The following is a 20,628-nucleotide window of genomic DNA, read 5'->3' on the forward strand; positions in this document are numbered from 1 at the left end:
AAAGCCTCCCTTTAGCTGCCAGAGGCCCAAACAATACTGAGAGCACCATAAGCCTTTGGAAAGGAGGACATAACTTTAATTCTACACAATCATACATATATACAGTTTTATACGCTTTAATTTCATACAAAAAAAACAAATCATGTACAGGTGGGGGGGTGGGGACAATGACCTATCTGAACTCAAAAAAATTACCAAAAAATAAATACCATCAACAGGAGTTGTGTGTGGCTCATTGGCTGCCACCAGGAGCTGTGTGCTTAACCTCAGTGGAGACGACAAGTCTGACCATATCACACAAAGGACAAAGGCAGTTTATGTTTTATGTGTTTGAAAGTATGTGAGAATGTTCCCATGACTAATGCTGAAGAACTACCAAGTCAGAGCAAAACATTAACATGGATGTGTCACCCACACCACCCCTACACACACATATATACACACACACACACACGCACGCACGCAGGCTCTCTCTCTCTCTCACACAAACACACACGCACACAGAAAGCATAGCATTAACGTAACAAACATATCTATCAATAAGACAGGCTATAGAGGCCTGTGTGTGTGGAGTGTCCATCACCATTATCATCTCATTGGCGAATAATAACAGGCCTTATGGCCAGATATTAAGGGCAAGAGTTTCCATATAGGGGATAATCTTTTTATACATAAAAAAAATATAACATTAAAAAATTATGGCGCAGTGCAAGCGCTCACTTAACAAAAACGTAAACAAAAATTTGAGACGCTTGCAATTTGCATTGTTTCTTTTTTTGTATTTGTTTTGGAACAAAACGAAAAAATATTTTACTAGTTTGCCCTCTTCAATCATAGTTCCCAATGAAATATGATATTAACTTTTAATGTTTGACGTTAGCATAGTATCTGACTGATGACAGGTGCCTCCACATAATGTGTTTATCATTATGTGGGTGAGGACTTGTGCTGCATATACAGCTCTATCTCCTTTTCCCCCCTTTCCTTAGACTTCAGAATCTGAAGACATTTATTCTCCAAAACTTGTTGTTTTTTTTTAATGACCGGCTTCAGTAGTGCTTATTTCATCAAAAAGGTGAATTATTTTCTTTACATGTTGATGAAAATAACAGACGGACGGACGGAAGGGAGGAAGGTGTTTCAGAAGTCAAAAGGAAGACGAGCTGCATAGAGGGCTACTTTGGGTACAAACAATCTTCTGTTTAAAAATTTTGTCCTCTACTGAGGCTTTAACCGCTAGAAAAAGATTCATTTAGACTCTTCTCCAGCCGTTTGTGGGTTATTTTGGTCTCTGCGGCAAAAACATGCCTCTCGTGGCTTGCAGAGGTGGACACAGATGGGCAGGGTGGAGGAGCAAGAAGTTTAGGTGTCCATGCTTTAATGAAAAAACGACAGAAAAACATCCGAAGCCTCACGTTATTCAACAGTTCACCTGCTCCACATATAAAAGACTTGATCTCCTCTGTCATTCAGTCTTTGGGGGTTTGTGGGTCACCGGCTGATGTCCCGGTTGCCCTCCCAGTTCTTGCTGCCTGCTGCCTCGCCGATCCCCCCGTTCTCGAAGAAAGGGTGCTTGAGGGAGTCGGCCAGCACCAGCCTCTTGGAGGGCTCGTACTCCAACATGCTTTCAATGAGGTCAAACAACTGGTGGTGCTCCTCCGCCTCCGACAGCAGATACCGCTGGCAAGAGACAAGAAAGAGAGACATGAATATTCAGAACGTAAAGAAAAGGACAATAAACACCGCTGTTCCTCCAGTACAATGCGCTGTTTTCACTTTTCCCACTACCCAGCTGCTGCTCTTACCCGTAAGGGTTTGCAGTTTTCTCTGACGTATTTCCCCGCTGACGAACTCTCGTCCCAGTCCAGGCGGCCCCGATAGAAATACTTCTGTTTCCTGAGAGTAGAGGAAGATCCATGTGAGCAGTGTTCAAGTGTGTGCATGGCGATTTCTTTATAAAAAGGGTGAATGCATGAGCGTGTCACATTGAATCTTATCACTTGGTGTGTTTACACGTTTCTCTCACCTCGTCTTACGAATCATCCTAGAGGGCACTGGTCCCAGGATTCTCTCCATCATGGCCAAATGCTCCCTGTTGTCATGAGTCTGAAAGAAATTCAGATTGACTTAGACGACTGTCATTCTTCAAAAAGTCAGAAAGAAACAAAGAGACTGATTCCGAAGATGATTGGGGTTTAACTACAAGCTCTGCTGCTACATACAATTTCAAGACAGTCAAGAGCTCACACATGACATCAAGGGTTAATTTCCACCAGATTAATTGCTGGATTTACTAATTGCTGCTACGCGTGCCATGCACAGGTGTTCGATCTTTGTTTGGTGAGACACAGGCCCACATTTACCAGCTTCACAAAGTAGGCAATCAGTCCTAACTTGGCTCAAAGTCTTTACCTAAAAACTTTAATCTCCTTCAGGATTAAAGAGCGCTAACCTTTCCAGCAGGTAGACAGTTGGGGGTAGATTCTTTAATATTTGATGAATAAGGGCCCAGATCAGCTGACTGACTGATATTAACTCATTCTCCTTATCTTCATATCCTCATCTTAAAGCCTAAATGAAGTTATGCATCCTGGTTACAGCCAGCTGGCAGCAGCAGGTTGCCGTTGTACCTGAAACAAGGTGAAGCCCAGGTAGTACTCAAACAGGATACAGCCAATGCTCCACACATCACAAGGATGACTCCAGCCCAGCTCTGAAGAACGAAAACATGAAATGAATAATTGACAACACCAAGAAAAATGCGTCTGATACGGAGAGAACTCCAGGCTGAGGTTAATGCTTGCTGACATTGCACATCATTTTGCAAATGAATCAGTATTGTAGCTACATTTTACTTTTTCTTTGTACTCCTCACATAACTCAGACCCAATTAATCTCAATACCTATTTCTCCCTGACAGTGACTTGTTGTTGTGTTTATGAGAATATCTAATTTATGTGAATTGGATTGTATCCAAAGAGGAGACACCACATCTCCTGCAGAACAAGGCACCTTAAGATGCTGTTCAAAAGAGGAATCAATCAGGGCAGCAATGCTGAACTTGCTTGTTATAACTGGTCTGTTTCTACAAGAACTTGTTCATCTCCAACATGATTTTAAATATCTGGACATCAAATGGAACTTCGGGAGTATTATTATACTCCCCATGTCTCCTCTGAAATGTAGTGTTGTGTTTCAGTTGAGTGTTTTTTTGGCCAAAGGCATATAATCTTCCTCACCTAGTATGACCTCAGGGGCACGGTAATGCCGCGTGGACACAATGGTGCTGTGGTGCTCGTGGTCAAATGTGGCGCTGCCAAAGTCCACCACGCGTACTGCTGTGCTCTTAACTGTCCTCTCTTCTCGCTTCTACAAAAAAATTATGAAAATTATGTCTGTAAGTTGCATGTGTGCTATAGAGACAGCATTTTTTTCCTGGTATTTCATATTTATTCAGATCTCCAAGCAAAACACATTGACAAAATCTTCCTCCATCTGCAGAAATTCTGGTAAATATAACCTGGAACTGATCAGTTAGTTTTACATGAACTGGACATGATCAACAATAGTCAGTATCAGAGTGGAAAAGGGTACTGGCTTTTCAGTTTTTTTTAACTAACCTGCCACTAACGTCTATAGACAAAAAACTGTTTTCACCCAGTTCCTTTTTTTGCTTTCTACCACAACTTACCTTTTCTACATTGTAGGACATTGTGAAGTCTGAGTTGACGAAAAGGATGTTCTCAGGCTTCAGGTCTGTGTGTGTCAGCTTACTGTCATGGAGAACTATGGAGAGGAAACATGTTATGAGTTACTGCTTCTTTGGTTTTTCACATTTGACAATAAATTACCTTCAAAGCTACTTTTACAGTTCATTTTGTCATCATTAGATAAAACTGTTATTCACACATGTAACAGTAACAATAAAGATACTGATAAAACATATATAATCCAATACATAATCACATTAAAACATTTAGAATAGTAAAAATCAACAAAATACATATAGATATTGACATTTGGGACAAAATTCTGGACAGAGTTTCTACAGGATTATTTTGCTCCTGAGAAGCTTGATGGGTAAATAGTCACAATCCGCAACCTAATCTTTGGATCTATAATGCCCTCATGTGGCTACAAGCTGTATACCACAAACAACAGACGCATTCATTCCAGTCAATCCGCATTCATCATTACCTGGAGGCAATGATGAAGAGACGTCAATTAAATGGGGTCTGTTTGTTGGAACTGTACACTCAATTAAGAGATGTTAAGACCAAGAGCTTTATAACAGAAACATTCAAATTAATTTTCCTACTCTTCCAACTTTCTGAAGTACTGAAATCAAACAGAGGACGTAAAAAAAAAAAAAAAAAAAAACAACTTACATTTCACAGCGAGACAGATTTGGTAGGCCATGTGTCTGACCTGACCAATCGAATAGGGCAGATAGTTGTTTTCCTTTAGAAAGTCGAAGGTGCTGAGAGCTAACAGCTCAAAGGAGAGACACATGTGACCGTGGTAGTCAAACCAGTCATACATCTGCACACACAAGCTGGAAAAGAAACAGGATACAGAAGGTTGAACAAACACCACTTCACTGATATAACAGCTAAATCAAACCATTTTGTAATAATAATAATAATAATAATAATGATCTTTATTTATATAGCACTTCACAAACAAGAACGAGTAAAACAAAGCAGGAAAACAATCACATACAAAATCACAGTCAACAAACAAAATAACAGTTAAAACTAATGATAAAAATAATGGATAAAAGTAACACATGAGAGTAACAGATAAAATAAATAACAGATAAAATAACTAAGCAAAAGCCATACAGTATAAGTAAGTTTTGAAAGATAATTTAAAAGAATGCAGTGAATTTTCTAGTCTTCATTCCTCAGGTAAGCTGTTCCAAAGGGTTGGAGCCCTGACAACAAAAGCCCTGTCATCCTTGGTCTTAAGCGACAGGGCCTTATCAGAGGATCTCAAGCTACGTGCTGCTGAGTAATGATTTAGAAGCTCAGCCAAAGGTCAAAAGTAAAATTTTACAATCGATTCTAAAACGGAAAAGGCAGCCAGTGAAGGGAAGCTAAAATAGGGGAGATACGATCATGCTTCCGTGATCTGGTTAAAAGACTGGCGGCTGCATTTTGGACACCCTGAAGCCGTGCAATCATGTTTTGGCCAAGGCACGTGAACACATTATAATAAATCAGACGAGAAGTGATAAAAGCATGAATCACTCTTATAGGATCATTGAAGAAATAAAAGATCTAATTCTAGAGATATTTCTCAAATGGAAAAAACACAACTGAGTGTGCCTTTTTACATGGGACTTGTGAGAGAGGTTCTGATCTAAAATAACTCCAAGGTTTTTAACAATGGATACCACAGGCTGAGCTGGAGAGCCAAGAGCAGGCAGAACTTGGCCATGGGTGTGGTCAGCTGGTATCAGTATTGGTAGGCTTTAGGTTATGCAACCAGCTCTAACACAGTTCATAGTTTTACGACTGTTTGACCAGTGGACATAATGTTAATTTGACTGCAGTACCACAATACTCAGCCACAACTCACAATTTATTGTCGGGGTCCTTCTCATTGATCTTCTCTAGTACGTTGATCTCAAGGCGAGCTGCTTCCTTGTATTTCTCCACATTTTTGATAATTTTCAGAGCAACATGGGCCCCTCCCCTGTTAAAAATAAAAAAAGCTTGTTTTTTTACAGACAGTACAGACAAACAACAGTAATAACGCAACACTTAATAATTTGACTATGACAGCAAAGTCTCTGATTTCATTGTTAGTTATATGGGTATGCAATAAGAATCTCGTTAATGAAGCTCCAGTTGGTGAAGAGACAGGAGAAAATAATCTGCGAGTGTCACTTTCTAAGGACCGTGCCCCTGAAAATGAACTTGCTTCATGTACATTTCTAGCACTGTCACAATTAATCTTCCACAGACGCCCACAGTTACTCCAGGCTAAGCTACATCAGAGCTAATTTGCCTGCAGTAAACTGCACCATGTGATCAACAAAGGCAGCAGATAAAAATAACCGGCTGGAAACAGTAATAGGGTAGTAAACAAGAGTGAGGTTGGGTGTTTGATACTCTTATCCTAGTCTCATTTGGCTCAAGACTAGTATGACATAAAACACATTTGTTTCTATAAATCACAGTGAACTAGGGGTCTTGGAAATAGGACCCCCAGGGACTGACAGCTCTTGTTTTTTTAGCTTCATACACTCTGACACACACCTGCGATGGTCAACGCACTGCATCACCCTCCCAAAGGTGCCTTCCCCCAGAGTGCTGACAATCTCATCTGCAACACAACACAGAGAGAAAAGGAAAAGAGAGGGAGAGCGGGGAAAGAAAGAACAGGAGAATTAGACATGTGGACTTCAGCAGGAATACATAATGCAAAAGTGTAGACAGGCGTATCAATGCTAGCGCCCATCCCCTTTTCAAATGGCTGCCTATTCAATCTGGCAGGCTTGAAACACTTTGACGTAATCTATGATAACTGAATGCACTATGATACATGTGAAGAAAATAAGGGGGCAAAGGTAAAGCGCTCCCTTCCTTTTGATGACCAATTTGCAGCCATCGAAAATGAGGGCACATCCTCAAAAAACTGGAAAAATTGAAAAATGATAGCATTCCTACTAAACAACGCATGATCCTAAGAATGACAAAAGTTAAGTATATAAATGCAGTGTCTACAGTATATGTGCGCTGGTTGTACTAGTCTTAATGAAAAAGACTAAATAGGTGATGCAGTGAGACGTCTACTAAAAAATTTTTAAGAGAACCCCTAAAAGCCTCGTAGTGGAAAGTAAACTAGCTTAAGTTACAGATTTAAAACTGTAACTGTGTTTTAAACTAAAACGCAACAGAGACAAACAGCTGCAAATGAGATTCTATGTTTAGAAAAGTCAAGTAACCTGTGAAACATAGAAAATGCTCCACAGCTTAAAATCCTAGAACAAAAAGCAGAAGGTATCTAAAGTCCCTCTCAAAATCTTCAACATTCTTGCAATCCACCCTGCTATTTCAGCTAGAGCGAAGAGCATTCTAGCAAGGCATCATCATCATCATCATCATCAGGCACTCCCATGTCATGTAAATGCTCTATGCTTTAATACTCATATGGAGAAGGGTTACGATAGAGTAGTGGCAGTGAGTACATCTCTCTTGCAGGACGTCCCCACTCCGACAGATCAGGTGCCCTTCCTCGTCGTCCCTCACACTCACTGCCCGCGTCCGGCTGTTGCTCCGCTGTTTTCACACCCAAACCGCCATCAGCAGGTCACGACACGACCGAAGGGAACAGGGGGTTTTCAGGGGCAGCCGCAGCCATGGCGTCAGGCGGCACAGGTAGACGAGGAGGGAGGAGGAGGGTGGTGTTGGTGGTAGTTGATGTAGTTGTGGTTGTAGGTGGGTTTGGTGGTCATGGGGCGATTCACGCATGACACCACGTGAAGGAAATATATAACGATAGGGATATAGTGCAAGGGAACAAGTCAAAGATCACATGTTGTCCTCTGCTCCTCTCCCCCCTCTACCTTTAAACCACAGCTGCTTACAAACAAGGAAGCAACTGGCATATCCATTCATCAACGCAAAAACCAATTAAGACAGTAATATAGCTAATTCAAAGCTTATCAGGTTGACTTTTCAGGATAAACAAGATGGAAACAAAAGGAAATAAAAGGAGAGGACCATACGTAATTAAGCAGGAAATATTTAAAGCTAACCAGGTATGTTTTACATTAAATTCAACCACCTTCTCACCTAAAACTATACTACCCAATACATAAGTGTGGTGATAACACACTCACAGCTGCAATTTAATAACTATAAGACATTTCAAATGCCAATATATCCATACAAAAATCTTCATTCAAATCATATCTATATTTTGCATGATGTTTGGTAGAACATTTTCACTTTTCAGCCTACCTGCACTAAAGTTTACAAGTAGCTGCCCAACTACTAGCACAGGCATTTAGGCCTTTTCCAACTGTCAATATAAATTGCAAAGACACTAAATATAAATTAATGAAAGGTAAGGCCACACAGAATTAAGTGTGACCAGGTATAATTGAGTTTTCAAAAAGAAAAGTTAAGAAAGTGGTGGTGAGGGTGTGTTTGAAGAGCAGCAAGAATTAGTGGTTGATCATTAATAAACTACTGAAAAAGTGTTTGCATAAAAATGAAAATGCTCTCCCAAAAAAATATTAAAAAATCTATTTAAGTAAAACCCACTTTAACAAAAAAAAAATCAAACAAAATCCCTCTGACAGACCAAAAACAAATCATAAAGATTGTACTACTTACCAAATCCAGGAGCTGTGAAGAATAAATGGGTTAAAGAAAGAGAGAGACAGAAAGAGCTGAGTGGAAGAGAGAGACGGAAGGAGACAGGATGAGGAGAGTTAAAACACAATCTCAGGTCTGGCTGTACTCACCGAGGAGGATGGGCTATAGGACCTGGTTCTACGCCGCCTTCGTTTGTGCTTACGCCTGCTGCCTTTCCGCCGGTACGACTCGTCCCGTTCACGCTCCCTTTCGCGGCCGCGTCGGTAGTCGTACATGCTTGGGGAGAAGTCGCGTGGATAGTAACTTTCAGCTGCTCCGTGTGGCTCCCTTTCTCTGTCGCGGTCTCGGTCTCGGCTCTGATCCAAGCGTCTGGATCCCTCGCAGTATCTTCGGTCGAATGGCCGGTGCTCCGTTGAGCGATTGTCATAGCTGCGACTGGATCAGAGGACAGAAGCATGCTTTGAAGCCTAATGACTAACAACCAACTGAGATTCAGCTCAAACTAACTGCAAAAGAACAAAATGAAATACTTTGACAGTGTCCATTTGTTTGACATTTTGATGAGAGATAAGGTTGTTAGGTAAATAAAGATCTTCAGAATGCAAACATACATGTTCAACATAAAGAACCAGATTAATATCTCAAACGTACACACAAACATACCTCCGTGAGCGTACGTAACTTCCTTCCTGTCTGTGTCCCCGTCCCCTTCTGTCTCGATCTCTGTCTCTGTCACTGCTTGAAGAGTAGGTAGGTGATCTTCTGTGCCGGTGTCTTCGCCCTCTGTCTCTGTCTCTATCTCTGTCTCTGTAACGGTCTTGGTAGCTGCTTCGACTGTCTCTGTCCGAAGACGAGTACCGTCTAGTGTGAGGCATCTAGCGGATTTTTAAGAAGACAAAGAAATATTTTTTTAGAATAAAAAAATACCCATTAAAGTTCATATTTATTTTGACTTTAACTCCACAGGGAACGATTGCGTTTCACTTCAGAATAATTGTTGTTGCAGTTACTCCTGTTGACATTTTATTACTTGTCAAATTCACATGTCAGCGGAACAGCTGTCCACTGCTGAACACTTAAAAGTGATTTATGGGAGTCAGTTGGAGGAGTGGTAGCTGACAAAAATGTGATGCAAAAATACCTGACTAGGTTGCTTGAAGCAAAAAAGTGTGTTGGCCCTATGCAGTTGTTTTACGAGTTTAAGTACACTGTTCCCTAAGGCAAGCATTGAAGAAGTTTGCTCTTTAAAAATCAGATCACATGTGCTGATTAACAACAACAGCTTAGTAAACACTTGGTAGGAAAAGTAGCTGTGTAGGCGGCCTAATGTTAAAAGTACATTTGAATAAAGCAAACCACATAAACACACAGTTCAACACTTCCAACTTTTTACAACAAGATATAGCTTGCAACCAATTAATCTGAAAGTTGAAAGCACGACAGACAACTAACTATTAAAGCGTGCCTGGAAATATGTGAGAACAGTGATAAAATGCAGGAATGTATATTAATAACCCTGTTGATCCTATTGAACTATTTACGACCTACCCCACTGGTTAGCGTTATCACAGTGGTGTTTAAAGCGAATGTCAACAACAAACAATCTGACTTGAAATACACGATTAAAGCTAACGTTATGTTATTAAACGGGGAAGACTTCACGCTACTGTTAAGTGGCCAGATTAATAAGAAAACAGCATTTCAACTTCATGATACGCTTGTACAGCGTTGCTAATGTGTTTTTTTCCTACGATGTAACGTTAAGACGATGCAATACTGGCGTTAGTAAACCTACCGTTAACGTTTCAATAAGCGCTTAATACTAAAAAAAACATTTACAAACACCAACATATGAACGGCAAATATATCTTTAATCACGAACTAGGTAGCTAACCGACCGACGATCGACGTCCTGGCCGTTAGCATGCTTGGCTAGCAACATTAGCTAATGTAAATAATTTGACCGCCATCTTAGCTTAGCTACGTTCATCGGCTAAACAGCTACTTACGTTAGCTGCCGTGTAAACCGTTTGTTCGGACTGTGGCTCGTTTAACTACACAAAACACATGTCGCACATAACGTTTACCGTTTTAGCAGCGAGGCCTGTACGTTTGTCCCACAAAAAATCCGTGGTGGCGTTCCAGTTTTTTCTTTTTATCTTCTTGCTAAGTCGATGTTCCAAGCTCTGTTGCAAGCAAGCAGCCAGCTTATTTTCTGACTGTCTGCCCCGCAGCACAGCTAGTTCTGGTTCAGACTAGTGGTGCTAACGCCTCCCTGCGCCGAAAATGTCATTCAGCCCTGTTTGTAGCTACACATACCACCGTACATTACTAACATGCACCAGTTAACTAGTTATACATGATGCAAGTAAAAGCCAAAATGACACATTTGGTAAGATTTGAATTAATACGAAATGTCTTATCGCGATGTTTTTTTTTTTTTTTTAGAGATCGTTATTTGTATTTTATTGACAATGAGTCAAACTTTTGATTTGGCATCTTCTTTTCACTTGAATAATCATTTTTAATTATCTCACAATTTAGATTTTTTTTGTCAGAATACTACAATAACATTTTGACTTATCTCATAACGTTGAATCACTACCTCATTTAGATTTAATTTTTTTTTTTATCATGTCTAACTTCCATATTTGCAGCGTTATGTTCATGTATTACATCTTTAATAGATGCTAACTGTAGATGAAGCGGTCTTCTTGACCACACGAGTGAGTTACGTGAAATGAGGCTTGAAGAAAATTACACAATTTTTATTTAAGAACACACAAACAAATAAATACCAATAAAAATAAAAAATTCAAGGTTTTTGACAATTCTCAGTAACTCCTTCAGCAGCACATGTGAGACCAATCCATGGTCCCATCCCCATCTTGCAGGGACACTGATGAGGTGTGAAGAGATTTTGGTATAGTGGTCATAGTCTGAATTGCGGGTCACTTGGTGCACACCAAGCATGTTTGAGCAAAAGGAGATTCTCTCTGGAGGCAACCCTCTCACAGCAGGTGATAATGAGGTCCTGCCTTGCACAATGCAGCCATATCTGCTGGTGGAAGACCACTTTAATGCGTATGCTCTTATCCTGCACAGCCAGAAAAGGTGCACAGACCCCAAAAAAATATGTGCCTGATGAGCAATGTTCACTGGAATGCAGGCAGTGTCATCTTGGAATAGGTATCCAGGTATCTTAGGGAAACACAGAGAAGACAAATGAGATATTAGGAATAACTCTACTAGCTCCATGCTTTTTTTCAGAGTAAGAAGTAAGAGTTTAATTTACCATTGCCTGAAGTATTCATCTTCTTTTGTGGCTAGTTCTTTTTCAACTGCATTAGTTCCCTGATAGTAATCATGTGTTCCAAGCGCATAGAGCCTCGGTATATCCATTCCTTGTGTTGATCTTCCTGAGTGTGATGACACAAATTACTATAAAGCGCACATTCTTATAGCAAGAAAAAACCCCACCAAGAATCCAGCTGTAAGAAATAGTCTAAAGAACAATATTTAATGGTACTAACCTGAAAAACAACCTGTACCAAGCTGGAGTCAACCTGCAGCACCTCACACTTCTTCTGGACTCCATTTAATTCTACATTAAGGGTCCGTCCAACCTGGTACTGGGTCTGGGGTGGGTTAGGCCAGGCCTTCATATAGCCCTTCATGAAATTCTTGTGGATGCCATTTGGAATATCGTCCAATGGGTCCGTCACTAACACAAAAAAAAGAAGGCAGTATAATAGCGGGTACCATAGACAACTGTTGTTCCACATGTGCAAGAATTTCGGGCTCGGATGCCAATAAGGGTCACCTGCTTAAAATCCATTGTTCACTGAAAGCACAGTTTACCACTGAAGGCACATTCACTACAAGAATTAGCAAGAATTCTTTGGTGCATGTACCAGATTCAGGTTACAACGTCATATGTATGGAAACTAAGCAGAAGACTTTTCACCAGGGGGGAGTAAAAGTAAAAGGTTATCTTTGGAAATTTTTCATTGCTTTTATCAATAATCTAGCTAGCTGGCATACTTCTGTTGGCAACATTTTGTTTGCTCTGCCTTTAAACTATAAAACTGCTGCAAGTGGACTGTTGTCACTCAAGTGCTTGTGTTTTCATTTTACTGTGCATTTCTGCCAGGTTCCCTAGATCAGCCTTTTTGAGATCAGCTGAAAACTGCTTTATTAGACCAGACTCAGGTTTTCATAAACTGTTTTCAAAGCTGATGAACTGTAACTAACCATCCTATTAGAAAAAACACACAAAATACCTAAACTTACACGGTCTGCACACCAGGTGAAGTAAAGGTAAACCAACATACATCGGCATGTGATCATCAAGAAAGACCAGGAACCTGGAAAAGGAAAACATGTTTTTCCATCAAACCATACTTTGGCCAAAGCAGCTGAATTTTATCTAGAAAACTGTGATTTATTTCTTGAAAAAGAAGAATTTATGTATGTATAACACACACAAACACAAACCTCATGCGGTTTTTCCTGATTGGAAGCTCTGCCAGGACACCAGGGGAAAACTTTGGCTTGTCACCTTGACACTTGACCACCACACGAGCACCGACATACAGCTGATCCACCTTTGGCACGCAGTGAAAAGCAATGTGGTGTCCAGAGACAAGGCACTTCCCTTTCATCTCAAAATTGATCTTGTATTTCAACCTTCCATCTTCTGCAAAAAAAATAAATAAATAATAGTAATAAACGTCAATTTGGCTTGACTGTGGTTCTAAATTAATTATGCAAATGAAAAATCACAACTCTACAGTATATATAGTAGTCTATACTATTACCAACAAATCTTAAAATGAAATTTACATTCAAAGTGTTAGTTCAGTCATTCCACCTAGCACACATTTTGAAGTGGGTTGATTGGCTCAGGACACTGGCAAAGAATTGCTGCTCATGACACAATTTTACTGGCATAAAAAGCCAGTCTGCTTGCTGTGTGGTGTAGTCATATGTCACAATCTGTTTGTTTTTTTTGTGGATTCAAATGTTGGGTCAGTTTGAAGAGGTGGCCAAAATAGAGGGAAAAACAGATGGTGTATTGGTGTAGACATGACCTCAGCCTCAGCTCAGATAAGTCGTGTTTTTCACACCAAAACACGACTTTTACAAAACTGGAATATTTTAGTTTGTCCTTACCCCTTTCTACAATTTCCATGATTTTCCCCCATTTCCAGCTCATGGCCTTCCTCCTGGCCAGGACGTTCATGCCCACAGTGATCTTTTCTTGTGGCATGCTAGGAAGGACCTTGGTGGCTTTGTCAGATGATTGGCAAAGAGTTGATACTATGCACACAGGCAATGCTCCTGTCAGTGCCAGAGGAACACAGCATGTTAATATTAAAACCAATGAACTTGAGGCATTGAAAAATAAGAATTTCTGGTCTTAGGCATTTTCTGTGAGAAATATATTATACATACATATGTAAAGAGAATAATTCACTTATACCCTTAGTGCTAATTAGCACTAAAGTGCCTGTAATATAAGTACAGACACACTGCTCCACTAGCATGGCTGTAGACTCTTAAGCAGTGTCCCAAATCCAACATTCAGTATACTCAAAGCGGACAGAATGTATACTAAATATGGTCAATTTTTCAGTGCGGTGTGGGTGAACGCACCATTGTCCCATAATGCAACTGGCAGCATAAATGGATGAGGGAGAAACTGCACCAGCAGGCTGGAGACTATGAGGAAACGTTGATGAGGGAACAGCTGGATAAATTGCAGAAGATGCAGCAGCTCATCAGTTGGCGGTTGTCACAGATGCTATAATGTACATCGCAGGAGGTTTTGCATAGGTGCCGCATAGTATGAGATGTTTAGTAAGTTTCATTTGTTGTATGAACGCAAAAATATTGTGTTTATACAGTATATTGTGATGAGTAGTGTGCAGTATATACTGTATCAATTTTGTAGGTAGCGTGGATTTGGGACACAGCACTTGTCTTGTTGTATGGTGTGTTGTTTTTGGCCATTACCGTTGGTGTTTGCTGGCTTTGGTGATGTGTTTGTTGTATTGCTCTTGGCGTTGGTATTTCTGTTGCCTTGGGGTGTTGATGTTCCCCCTGTGTTGCTTTTGCCGTCAGCATTTGTGCTGGCTTGGGGCAATGATGTCTTCATTGCATTGCTCTTCGTGTCGGTATTTGCGCTGGCTTGAAGTGTTGATGTCTGTGTGGCGTTGTTCTTCGTGTCGGCATTTGCGCTGGCTTGAAGTGTTGATGTCTTGGTGGTGTTGCTCTTAGCAGTTATTTTATTATCTTTATCAATTTTTCTCCTCTTGTTTGCCCTACTCGTAAAACTCAAGATTGAAAAGTCAGAATCAGTTGAGTCATCTTCTCTTTCCAACTTTATTTTTCTCCTCTTGTTCACCATACTCGTGAAACTTGAGAAGCAATAATCAGAATCATTTGTGTCATCTTCTGGTTCCCGTTCTACATCAGAATCTGAATCACTTAAGGATTCATGTTTACCGTACTGATTCTGAGGCGTAGGTAGACGTAAAGCAGCAATCTTACTTTTAGGAAGTCTGGTCAAGACCACCACTAGTTCTCTCTTTAGACTAAAAGAACTTTTCTTGCAATCATCTTCATTTAGGTCAGCACTTTCCTCTCGCTTTGGGGGCAGAGGAGTGGGGCCGTTAGTAGCTGGAGGGCTAGGCACTTGAGTCTCAGAGAGAACAGACTCACATGGGGATGAAGGTATACTTCCTAGAAAGGAAAAAACAAACAGGTTAAATTGTGGCTTTCAAACAAACTCCAAGAAGCCAATTTGCCTTGTTGAAAATGTCAGTTAGTGATGGACACAGACACACCAAGTGTTTGTTTTTTCATTGACTCAATGATTTGCATCTTACCACAGCCTTTGATATTATCGTCATCATCATCAGAATCTGTGTCTCTGTACTCCCACCCCAGCAAAGAGTATTGTTTCTTCACAATTGCTTCACATGCTGTCACAGACCTGCAAGACACCAACAACATTATCAAAGAGAACATGAACAAGAGAACAAAAAGAAGACAACTGTACTTCAAGGACAGAGGAGGGGAACTCCACACAAGAGACGAGGAGCCGTGGCAGAGTGGAAAGCCCATTTGTAACAAGACAGAGGAAAGGTAAAGGTGCTAACATGATTGACAAGAACTTCTGAAAGACCAAACCAGCTTCATGTGTGGCTCAAGAATCAACTTTCCCTCTTAAATATCAAAGAGATACTTTTTTCTATTTTAAGGAGCAATGGGGGATAAATGCTTCACTTAAAGGGCCTTTTCACACCTGAAAGTCTGAACCGAGGTTCGTGTTTTTGATACATTTGATCCTGTTAGTTTTGGTTTCCCACACATGAGCATACAAAATTTTGAGGCTGAATTTGCACTCCCCCAATCCTTACCATGATGTTTGTTTGTTTTTTGAACACATTTAACAGTGTTATTTTTTACAGGATAGTCATTTATATTCAAAAGTGTGTGCCCTCTCTTTATCAACTTTATCAAATTTGCCTTTTGAGATTTCACTGTTTTTTACTTTATCTCATTTGGGTTTGATAGTGTCAGTTTTGCTTCTGCTGTCTTATGTGTTGTTTGTGTCTTTTCACTTTGCTGTTGCCAAATATGTAAATCAGAATAAAAGTGGTAAAGCATAAAGTAGATACAAGACTCACTCGCAGAGCTTCAGGAAGTTGGCGGCTTGTTTCTCTCTCCTTTCCAGCACAGACAGCAGTAGAAGGCATTTCTCTAGCACATTTGAGGATATCAGCTCCATCTTCTTTATCCTCTCCCTGATCCACTTCTGGAGCTCCTCTTTGGTCATCTCCATCTCATCCTCCTCCATATTCACTGCAACACACAAAGGTTTCATATGATGTGCTAAAGGAGAGGTGAACAGCAGTGGTGTAGTTGAGCGGTTGGCACTCCCTACTTTCTAAATTGCCAACTTAATGTAAGATAAAGTCCCTGCATGTCTCAAGGGCAGACAGCACAAGCCTCAAGCAACAGACCAGCTCTTTGTTCAACACCCCAGAAATGCTGGCCAATAACATATAAGTGAGAGTCCCAAACTCCTCACTGACCAGACCATATAAACAACCTCCTGCAAAAGAAAGGATCGGATAAGGAAGCCCCATCTCCTGCATGGTCACCAAACCAGACCACTGACCCAAACCACCTTTGATCCTTCAAGCCACAGGAGCCAGCAAGATAGGAAGACCAATTCACACCCCAGTGTGAATCGTAGGGGTGTAGTCTGCTGGTCGACTGGTCGATTAGTTGGTCGACATGCTCTCGTCTGACTAAATTCTAATTGGTCGAATAAACTCCGTGTTATTTTCATAAGGAGAAAAGTGCTACATCAAAAGCTTTCCAGGAGTAAACCATTATTTCCTGCGGCGGGGGGGACAGACTAACAAATTACCTGTAAAAATGGGGGTGTATTCAAAACACCCCTGTTGTTTTCACAACTTTGAACTCGCCCAACCTAATGGAGACTGCTGGGTCTAACTGTACTCAACGTTTACTGAACGTACTGAACGTTTCTCCATAATGACACGAGAACCCCCTCCAGGCCAAAAAACTATTTTTTAATATTTGATATCGAGATCGATAACGTTTGGGGGAGGAAAAGGTTAGTAGTAAGTTGTCAGTCTGGCAGTAAATGTACAGTACACACTACAGTGTGTCAGTTAATAAATGCTAAAAAGTCACGTCTGTTGTTTCCCCAAATGCTGGAAAAGTGAAGGGGGTTAGCTCCAAAGTTAGCAACAATGGGTTAGCATAACCTGAAGACACAAAACAGAGAAATACAGAACAGAGAAATGTGTGGCTGCCGAGTTCACTGTGCATTATATACGATTTTAGTCGACCAAGATTTTCTTTGGTTGACTACAGCCCTAGGAATTGATAGTAGTTGGTTATCATAACTCACCTCTAAGAGCCATTCACACACAGAGACAAGCTGGCACCAACTTAAATCCCACTGTGGATTTTGATGATTTTCAGGACTTGAGTGACCAACCCAAGAACTGGTCAGTGGGTAAGTCAGCATAAGGCACTATTGTGTCAAATCTTTGAATCTCAGTTGAAAAAGTTTCAGATCAGCTCAAGGACAAAACTTCTATTTGATGTTTCAAAAAAGACGAATTATCAGGAGTCAGAGTTCTGAGCAGCAAACTGTACTTTAATGCCAGGCAAAAAAGGAGAGCAGTTACAGTGTACACAAGGTCCACGCCTATTGTCCAACCTCTTCATACTAGCCAATTACACCATTACAATCCCTCTACATCACCTGTTGCAGACCCAAAGTCCCAAAAATAGGTTTTTGGGCTGAAGTGGTTATGCCTGGTATATCCAGTTCTATCCAGTCATGCTCTTTTTATTTTTTATAACTGTTCAAGGTCACTTTACACCATTATTTACAATCCTTCTCCTGGCTTTATTTTTTTTTTTAAGTTATTCTTGCCATTTTACATCCTTATTTCTCGATCCTTTCTTGAGGTTATTTTTAAAAAAGGTGAAGTTTAATACAAAAAGGTGAAGTTTAATATAAACACACTTATACTTTCATCCAGTGCTCTGAGTGTGATTACCTTTAACATACTTTGTGCCCATATATCAATCACAAGTTTTCTGTGAGGTATACATTTAATATAATGATAATTCAATACACTTCTACTTAATGCTTATCATCTTAACAGTAATCATTTGCATTGCATTTTATCTTTCTCTCAGCACATCATAAGTCTTATAAAATTATACCACAACACAAGACATGCTGCACTATATGCCATGCCCCATTCACTCTCTCTCACACACACACACACACACCATTTGCAGTCAGAAACCCTTGGACTTACAAATGTAGTTTTAGATTTTGTCTAAGGACAATTATTGTTGTATGTTTATGTGTGTATATCACAGTATGTGTTGTTATGTAGTTTAGTTAGACTTTTATTCCACTGCCTTTAAGCCAAGAAATGTACCATTAACATAATCCCATCATCCATGATAACACTATCATGTTTAGTACCATTCTGCTTGTTTCACTTTCAGAATGCTAAAGCTACTATCAAAATTGCAAAATTAGGACAGGCGGGACTGACAATCTGCTCACCCAGAACTCTGCATCCCCTGGGATTGGCTAGGATGCACCTTTTGGGCACACAGACTGAAACTTTATAACAGTATCTTCTCTGAGGCTCTAGGCTGTTTTTAGGCTGCTGTTTCTTTAGGCTGCTGCTTGCTTTTGTCTTTGTCTTCTTGCTTCTTGCCATGCTGGTTGAAAGCTTATATTTTGCTAGTCTGAAGATGTGACTTAAAACAATAGGAGGTGAAACCTCAGAATGTAGAGTCAGGAGTTGAGGATCAAGCCTCAATCATGAACCAGCAGCTCTCTTCCAATGGCAACATTTCAAGTCTGGACCTGCCAACTTACTCATCATTACAAGATCCAGACTCCAGCTTCTAACGCCAGCATATTGGATTCCACAAGAGGCCACCCCGGGAGCAAGCAAGTAGTGCTACAAAACCTTCATCAACTTGCTTAAACCCCGGCGCTTTCATAATTTGTCATTTCAATTGGCAATTCAGAACTAAGCTGTTGTACCGTTGATTTGACTTGCTGCTTCAGGTAACAGTCATCTCATCTGTTTATCAGGTCTCTCATACCAACTACACAATAGATAACTCTGCATCATGCATTCAAATCCCCTTGCAAAATTATAATTAACATTAATAACAACCATAATTCTAATTGACCTCTCTTGTGTGACCAACAAGGAGGACTATTTCCCTATTATTATACATATGCAAATATGAGTTATGTCACTGGATGAATAACTTCATGCTGGAGTTGTGCACAATAATAATTCATAATTCCTCCATAAAATTATAAAGATATTTGAGTGCACAAATTCCTACATTAAAATAAAATTGAGATTTTTAAACCGCTAGCATACCTGCAGAATCAGAATAAGCTCAAGTGGATGGACATCACCACCTTTTAGACGAGGGGGCATGCCATAATGTTTTAGATTTGGTGTCTTTCATGAACAGCTGATGTTGATGGCCCAAAATTAGACAGTAAAATATTAGTCAATCATACACCAAGCTAATGTCACTCTCTCATAAGCAGACAACAGGAAGTCAATGTCACCCCCATTCATTCAAAGGAGAGGGGTAGTTGAAACATTTAACTTTATGTACAGTGGGACAAATGAGGGCGAAATTCGTCTGGAAGCTCTGTGGAGATGTGTTGTTAAAAAACGACTAGGTGTATGTGGAGGACAATATTATTTAAGTTTTTTGGGATCTTTTGTATGTCTCTTGCCTCCAAAGTCAAAAACTTTGTTTGCTTCCAGTAGGTCTGCATGACTGGCAAATAAGTGTCCTCTCTTAATAAATCGATTGTTTTTATTACTGTAAGAACTCGTGTTCAATGTCAATAACTCAACAGAGCCTTCACTGTGCAGAATGATGTGTGTGCAGAGTTTGAAACTAGAAGGTTGTTTTCAAATTAATTTGCTGAAATTGGAAAGTTTCTCTGTGCTCACTGAAAGTCTGATTTTTATTCCAACGGCTGCGGCAGGTACTGCTTCATCCATTGAGTTGTCCCCGATGTTAAGGTAACGGTTTTGAGCTGTTCTTTGCCGGGTTTGAGTAAGAATATCCGAGATACATTTGCCAAACTCATCGGTTAATCCTCATCATTAAGTGTTTCCTTTCGTAAAAAGTGAAGCAATACCTTCAAGTAAGATTTAAACCTTACCTTTGAATGGCTCGTTCAGGTCCTACGGTCCAAGTGTGTAGTCTTCTTCTTCTTCTGCTGCTTCTTCTGCTGCTGCTTCTTCTTCGTGTCTTCGTGCAGCTGCGCCAAATCGTGATGTGCTTACTGCTGCCCCAGTGTCCGTCCAAATAATCAATAAGTCCTACCGGTCAGACAAATCTATATTAACTAATATAATATAAATTATAGGAAATATATAAAATAATATATATAGGAAAATATAAAATAAGGTAAAAGGTGCACAATCTAGAAATACTCCACTACAAATACACTACAAGTAAAAGTCCTGCATTGAAAGTGATATTTAAATAAAAGTACCATAAGTGTTGGCAATAAAATGCACTATTTCGAGGTATCAACAATATAAGTAGTCATGCAGAATGCCCCCTGTCAGTGTTATATTGTTATTGTTATTGGCTGTTATTTTTGATGCATTCACATGTTAAGCAGTACTTAAACATTGGAGTCAGGATTTCATTTTAA

The 20,628-nt window shown here is 40.1% G+C and overlaps 2 protein-coding genes across 5 annotated transcripts; both read right to left on the reverse strand.

The window, feature by feature from the left end:
• Positions 1 to 54: 54 nt before the first annotated feature.
• clk2a (CDC-like kinase 2a) lies at positions 55 to 10,734 on the reverse strand. 2 transcript variants are annotated; one of them, XM_042435951.1, is made up of 13 exons: positions 10,421 to 10,734; positions 8,997 to 9,208; positions 8,483 to 8,768; positions 7,199 to 7,289; positions 6,267 to 6,333; positions 5,584 to 5,700; positions 4,389 to 4,555; positions 3,692 to 3,786; positions 3,240 to 3,369; positions 2,631 to 2,713; positions 2,027 to 2,106; positions 1,806 to 1,896; positions 55 to 1,680 (listed from the first exon to the last, which is right to left on the reverse strand). In XM_042435951.1, exons 2-13 carry the CDS (start codon positions 9,206 to 9,208, stop codon positions 1,492 to 1,494), a joined length of 1,608 nt encoding a protein of 535 aa, XP_042291885.1. In that variant the 5' UTR covers positions 10,421 to 10,734; the 3' UTR covers positions 55 to 1,491. The 2 variants fall into 2 exon arrangements, with proteins under 2 accessions (XP_042291885.1, XP_042291886.1); XM_042435952.1 differs by lacking the exons at positions 7,199 to 7,289; positions 8,997 to 9,208; positions 10,421 to 10,734 and having other exon boundaries at positions 8,483 to 8,566.
• Positions 10,735 to 11,080: 346 nt separating this feature from the next.
• LOC121913274 (histone-lysine N-methyltransferase SETDB1-A-like) lies at positions 11,081 to 20,238 on the reverse strand. 3 transcript variants are annotated; one of them, XR_006100281.1, is made up of 10 exons: positions 17,290 to 17,546; positions 16,031 to 16,205; positions 15,227 to 15,333; positions 14,352 to 15,080; positions 13,509 to 13,676; positions 12,831 to 13,032; positions 12,627 to 12,700; positions 11,867 to 12,057; positions 11,629 to 11,748; positions 11,081 to 11,534 (listed from the first exon to the last, which is right to left on the reverse strand). XR_006100281.1 is itself a non-coding variant. In XM_042435950.1 (10 exons), the coding sequence occupies exons 2-9, from the start codon at positions 16,198 to 16,200 to the stop codon at positions 11,660 to 11,662; spliced, it is 1,734 nt and encodes a 577-aa protein (XP_042291884.1). In that variant the 5' UTR covers positions 16,201 to 16,205; positions 20,128 to 20,238; the 3' UTR covers positions 11,081 to 11,534; positions 11,629 to 11,659. The 3 variants fall into 3 exon arrangements, 2 of the variants coding, with proteins under 2 accessions (XP_042291884.1, XP_042291883.1); XM_042435950.1 differs by lacking the exon at positions 17,290 to 17,546 and adding an exon at positions 20,128 to 20,238 and having other exon boundaries at positions 11,629 to 11,752; XM_042435949.1 differs by having other exon boundaries at positions 11,629 to 11,752; positions 17,290 to 17,545.
• Positions 20,239 to 20,628: the final 390 nt, after the last annotated feature.

Source organism: Thunnus maccoyii, chromosome 15 (genome assembly GCF_910596095.1).
Source record: "Thunnus maccoyii chromosome 15, fThuMac1.1, whole genome shotgun sequence".
Classification (NCBI taxonomy): domain Eukaryota; kingdom Metazoa; phylum Chordata; class Actinopteri; order Scombriformes; family Scombridae; genus Thunnus; species Thunnus maccoyii.